This window comes from Papaver somniferum, chromosome 8 (assembly GCF_003573695.1).
Source record: "Papaver somniferum cultivar HN1 chromosome 8, ASM357369v1, whole genome shotgun sequence".
Lineage (NCBI taxonomy): Eukaryota > Viridiplantae > Streptophyta > Magnoliopsida > Ranunculales > Papaveraceae > Papaver > Papaver somniferum.
The window spans coordinates 48482118-48487749 of NC_039365.1; the positions used below are offsets into that span (position 1 = coordinate 48482118).

General features: G+C 37.7%; 1 protein-coding gene across 2 annotated transcripts; it reads left to right on the forward strand.

The window, feature by feature from the left end:
• Nucleotides 1–1087: 1087 nt before the first annotated feature.
• On the forward strand, nt 1088–5292 carry LOC113302174. 2 transcript variants are annotated; one of them, XM_026551027.1, is made up of 3 exons: nt 1088–2293; nt 3175–3220; nt 3524–5292. In XM_026551027.1, exon 3 carries the CDS (start codon nt 3524–3526, stop codon nt 4466–4468), a length of 945 nt encoding a protein of 314 aa, XP_026406812.1. In that variant the 5' UTR covers nt 1088–2293; nt 3175–3220; the 3' UTR covers nt 4469–5292. The 2 variants fall into 2 exon arrangements, with proteins under 2 accessions (XP_026406812.1, XP_026406811.1); XM_026551026.1 differs by having other exon boundaries at nt 3175–5292.
• Nucleotides 5293–5632: the final 340 nt, after the last annotated feature.

Genomic DNA, 5632 nt, shown 5'->3' on the forward strand with positions numbered 1-5632 from the left:
AACAACAAGCCAAATTACAAACTGGTGAGATTACACAAGGTAAGGCGCAATTTGAACAAGATGATGAACTATCTAATGTTGTACATGGTCAGCATGGGGGTGTATCCAATACATCTTTAGTAGATGAGGTTGTTGGGTTGAGCGTTGACGAGCATACTGCTATGGAGCTTAAAAAAAAGGAAGAAGAATTAGCAAGATTGTTGAAGGCACGTGAGGATTTTGAGAAAGATCTGGCTTCATATTCTGGAGTGTTATTACCAAATAATTTGGAGTTTTACAGGATGGGGTTTCTTTAACAGAGTCCAAGGAATACACGGAAGTTGTTTACAAAGAAACTGATGTTTGCTCGGATTCTAGTTCTGGCAGCAAAAATCCACAGCCCATGAATATTCAGTTAACAAAAGTGGAAAATGAAGCTTTTTATTCTATTAAAAAATTTGATAATCAACAATTTTTTTTTTTTGCATGATTTAACTTTTCGCAAGGAGTATATCAAGAAAATACAAAGAATGGAGACTCCAAATAAGAAAAATAAAGGAGGTGGAAACACTTAATCTCTTTGTTGAGAGTAGGTTTGATGGATTTCTTTGGCGCTTAAAAGAGTGAAGCAATTTAGGCTTCTAGTCTTTTTTTACTTATTTCCTCTTTGATTATTTTTCAGTTAAAAGTTTCTACAATTTTGTGTCTTTTACTTTCGTTATTTATTTTAAACCCTTTTGTTTATGGGGTGGGGAGGCCATGTGCCTCCTACTTGTAATTCTTGTAATTACGTTTTTTGCTTAATAAACTTTTTGACTTACCAAAAATATATTACGTATTTTTTCCATGTTTTCAAGTACAATAACTTAAGTTCGCAAAACTGAAGAAAAAAAAACAACAAAATAAGTCGCATAGAGAACTTGGAGATGTTGTCGATTCTCGTCAACTATGAGCTCATAACTCAGGCCGTTTGAGTCACGAGCTAGGTGGACTATACATGCTAGTTTGAAGGCAGTCATGGGCTTACCACCGGAGGGGCTCCCTTGTACCAATTGAAGGAATGAAATATGAGTGGATTTCACCACCAAGGCACCGCACATGTCCAATTCCAAGAATGAAAATTAGGTCTCTTGTTAGAAACAAAAAGGGGATCGAGTTCTGCAGCAGTTCGAGCCATGAAATGCTAGTTCTCTTGCCACCAGCCAAGGGTCCGACGGTCATTTATCAGAGATAAAAATCTCCATTCAAAACCAACCAAGGTGTACGAGTGTTGTGGTGTTTATGAACAGAGTTCAATGGAGACTTGGATCAAATTCTGGAGTTAACAATTGGTCGGGAGAAGCTGTTGTAGAGATGGATTCTCTCCGGTGTTTGGGGTGAATCAGTGTCTCAAGTTCGCGAAGAAGTTATAGCTCAGGTTGCAGGCTGAGTTGGGATTCAAAATGATGAAAAGTTGGTGGAGTTTGAAGACTAATTGAACCAGAGAAGATAATGATGCCGCTGTTGATGTTGGGGACTGAATTTAAGTGTGTTTGAACGATTGAATGATTGGGTTTATGTTGAACGTGAAATTGTCACAGGGAAGGTCTCTCTCCATCAAATGTGTGGCTTAGAAATCACTAGCAACGCTCTCCCTCCATTAACAGAGTCAGTGCACACAGAGTGTTCGATTAAAGGCCTGAAAGACCTTTTCTTTACCACTTCAAGCTCAGCTGCTGTGACTTATTCTGGGGATTAATAGTGGTGCTTGTGTGGATGTGTACAGTGGGTTTTAATTTCAGAAGTCTGGTGAAGGACTTAATGAAGCCATGGCTGTTGGTGTACACAGGGCTGTTTGGCAGAAACCTGAGATGAACAAGGAAGTCGGGTATAAGCTGAATTCAGTAATGGAAGCAAAGGTGATTATGGAGATGTGGTTCAAACTTGTGGCAGTCTGACTGAGTTTACTGAAACCCAGTTGAGAAGAGAGCAAGATCATGGGTTTGTTTATGGCAGCCAAGTTACTGGAATTCCGTGGAGTTTGGAGTATTGGGTTGTATTTCAGCCGGCAAAACAATGAGGAAACTGAACTGATGTTGCTAGTTAGCCATGGTTCATGGCAGAGGTGGTTTAGCTTAACTTTAGTGGGGGTTCTGATCTTACTTTGATGCCAGTAGGTCATTGGAAGAAGGTGACTCTCTGTAGCTGGTTACCGCGAGCCTATGGGGCTATGTGTGAAGGGTACTGGCGCTGGCTATCAACAACAGGAAAAGAAGATTTTGGGTATGAATCAGGAGAAGATTTGGGTCCGTTAGATTCGAAATTGCAGGACAAGGTAGAGCTATAAAAAGGGTTAACCCAAAGCTACAGAAAGATATCATCTCACACCCCCTCCTTCACGGCTGCTCACAACCAACAGAGAGGAGCTCTCTGCTCCTCTCCAAACCCTTAGAGAAGCAGTACTATCACTTGCACCTGCATAATCACTCCACCTGCATACATCCATCTCCCTCATCATCCACAGCATACCACCAGCACTTCATAGATCACTTGTAGGTCCTGAAACCATTACTTGCTCGCTGCCGCTCTCGCCTCACGTTCGTACCACCAGTCCATACATTCAGCTCCATACCAGCAGCAAGAAGTGCTCACTGACCACTACATCGCCATCAAGTCTTTCCATCACAGTTGCACTCACAACATCCATCACTATTCCATTGTTACCAGGCCACAGTTCCCACGATCACAGCACGACAACTCACTCCATCTCACCGCAACTGTTTTGGTTTGCTTAATTAGTTTAGTAGTCAAGTTTTTTATATGTGTTTTGTTGTGTTTATAATGAACTCCAGTAGCTAAACATAATTGATTAGGGACGATTTTGATGTCCGAAACATAGCTATATCAATAAGATTCACGTTTTGTGACTGAGAGAGAACCCTTGATCATTCTCATCCTCATATTTGCATTATTCTTATTCAGAAATTGAATCGACAACTTTAGTTCAACTCTCCCTTAGGAACGAACCTGCTTGTCATTGTACTACTAGTTTGTATAAGAGAAGTAAGGAATTTATTTTTGCGAGTTCGACACCCGTCAAAATTAGCACCGTTGCCGGGGAGTAGTCGGTAGTTTGAGTTGTTATTTAATTTTCTGATTTTGCATTTATTTTTCATTATAATCTTTTACTAATTTGTTTGAGAATCTTATTTTCAGGTACCATAAATCATTGGTTTTGCGTGTGCACAATTGGGAATAAGAGGTAAGTCTCTAAACGAGTTGTGTGCATAAGTTTTCAAGATATATCCTTTTGGGAACAATACATATGGTTCACAAGACCAAGCATACTATGGTAATAATTCTATTTTCAATCTCACTCTTACAATATCTTCCAACCATATGTGGGATATAATCAAAACCAATCTTTTGGTTATGATGACTATTCTACGAGACCTTGTGATTATTCTCGTACATAGCAACAACCTTTTGGTAGTTATGTAAGTGAAAAATCACAAGGATGGGGGATAGTTATACTTCTCATACGTTCCAATCTAATTTCTTGCAGATGTCTAATGAATTCATGGATTTGCGACGTACATGGAACCAGATTAACTCAACTCCCAACGTGCCGAGTTTCGTACCAAGTGAAACATATGATAATGTATTTAGACCTGTTCCGGATCTTACTTATGATCTTTCACCCATTCAATGGGAAGAGACATGGTCTAAAGAACCTATTGTGAGTAGTAGCGGAAAACGTGTTAACATAAAGAAACTCTTTAGACAATATGAGCAGTTGGAAGAAGAGGGAGCAACGGAAGAGATTCTTCAAACAATTTCTAGGGCCATACATGATGAGGTTAACCGCCATGTTGATATGGAGAAGAGCCCCAAGAAGAAGATTCCGAGGATGATGAACCCTTGGAAAATGTTGATAATGAAGGTGCTACTAGCTCAACTCATGATCATAATGATCATTCTCATTCAAAAGGAAGAAGTTGAGTCTAAAAACACTAAAGTTATTAATGATAAGACTTATGTTGTGTGTGAGAGCGATGATGATTATGACTTCTTTGTGAACAACACCCTTAATTCAGAGATTGTGAATACTTTGAATGAGAAGTCCATTTGTGACGAAGCACATAAGGATTACGATAATTTGCTTATGGAAGATTCTGATTTCTTTTCCGATGAGGAGGACTTGGATATAGAAGAAACTGATGAAGAATTGCTCGTAAAGAGTTTGAATGATAATTGTGATTCTTGTGATGTAGGAGAATCAATGGACTTTTTCAGAAGTACTGAGGATCCCGTAATGCGTGAGATTATGCGAGGTTTGTCTAACCCTTCACATGAATCTCCATCTAATGATGATCCTCCCAAACTTGAAGTAGTTTCTCAAAGAGTTGTTAATACATCTTTTAGGAAGATACCTCATTTGGGCTGGAATTATGTGCTTCTAAAGTTCTTTCCGAATTTCTTGTTTCCAAGTATCCACCATATGTATTGAGTCTAACACCATGTAGGTTTTCCAAAAGGAACGAATAGAAGTGCCTTCCACTTATGTTTTGTATACACTTTCGAATGTAGAAAAGACTAAGTGTGGAGGTAACTCTCATGGGATGATAGTTTCACTTTTCCCACAATTTATTAATATTTTTGTGAAGCGATTGTTGTATATGCAGATTGTTTTGTGGGTGGATCCTCAAATTTTCAGATTGTTGATATATGGGGAGTCTATTTTGAATGATTCTCATATGCGTCAATCAGGTGAACAATTCCAATTCTTACTTCCTTGTCTTTTTCAAGTATTCATCTTATTATTTTTGCAATGGTTTGAAACATTGAGGATAATGTTTGATTGAAGTGTGGGGGTAGGGTATAATAAGAACGAAAATTGACGTATATAAAACTCCAACTTTAAGAGATTTTTGAACAATTTAGAATAAACACTAGCCTTTCTAAGTAGATGGAATTTTTTCTTGACGATGAGGTATATATTGGCTGAGTCGGGATTAGATTCCAACTAAATAGATTGTTTAGTGTTTATCCTCTATTGTTCAGAAATAACTATGAGTTGGAGTATGAGTTTATGTAATTTGTATATAATTTGTAGAGTTTGATGCCTTTAGTTAAAAAAAATAATAAAAAAATTTGCATGATAAACTTCAAAATCTAGAAACTTATGCCTTCAGGATGACACGAAACAATATAAGCGTATGGAACCATCTTGATGGCAGGATTTGAGGAACCCATTAACTAAAAAAACAGAGCTCGGGTGTTAGAAATTATATGATAGTTGTTACCATATCTCGAAATCGTCACCATATCACTTTCTGTTTTTATTTTTGCGAACTTTTTGTTTCTGTAAGTGATTTGGTGGGTCACTAAGATCGAATTTTTATTACTGCTAGGATGAAATAGAGTGATTGAGTTACTAAAAAAAAGATTGACATTTGGATAGCAATATGTGTGTGTTCTCCTTGTCTTCGTCGCCTAAACAAGCGTGGAATGCAGGATCCATGGGAATTACCATGTAATCTGCTGACAAGAAGCATGCGCTTGGATCTAAAAGATGTAGTCATGTTGTCAATTCGAAGAAAAAAAAAAGGAAAAAAAAAAGTGAAAAAACAAAAAAAATAATTTATTATTATTATTATTCAATTAATAAATC

Coding starts and splice junctions, on each gene's coding strand:
- LOC113302174 (XM_026551026.1), top strand. CDS start 3,476: ATGGGGGATAGTTATACTTCTCATACGTTCCAATCTAATTTCTTGCAG.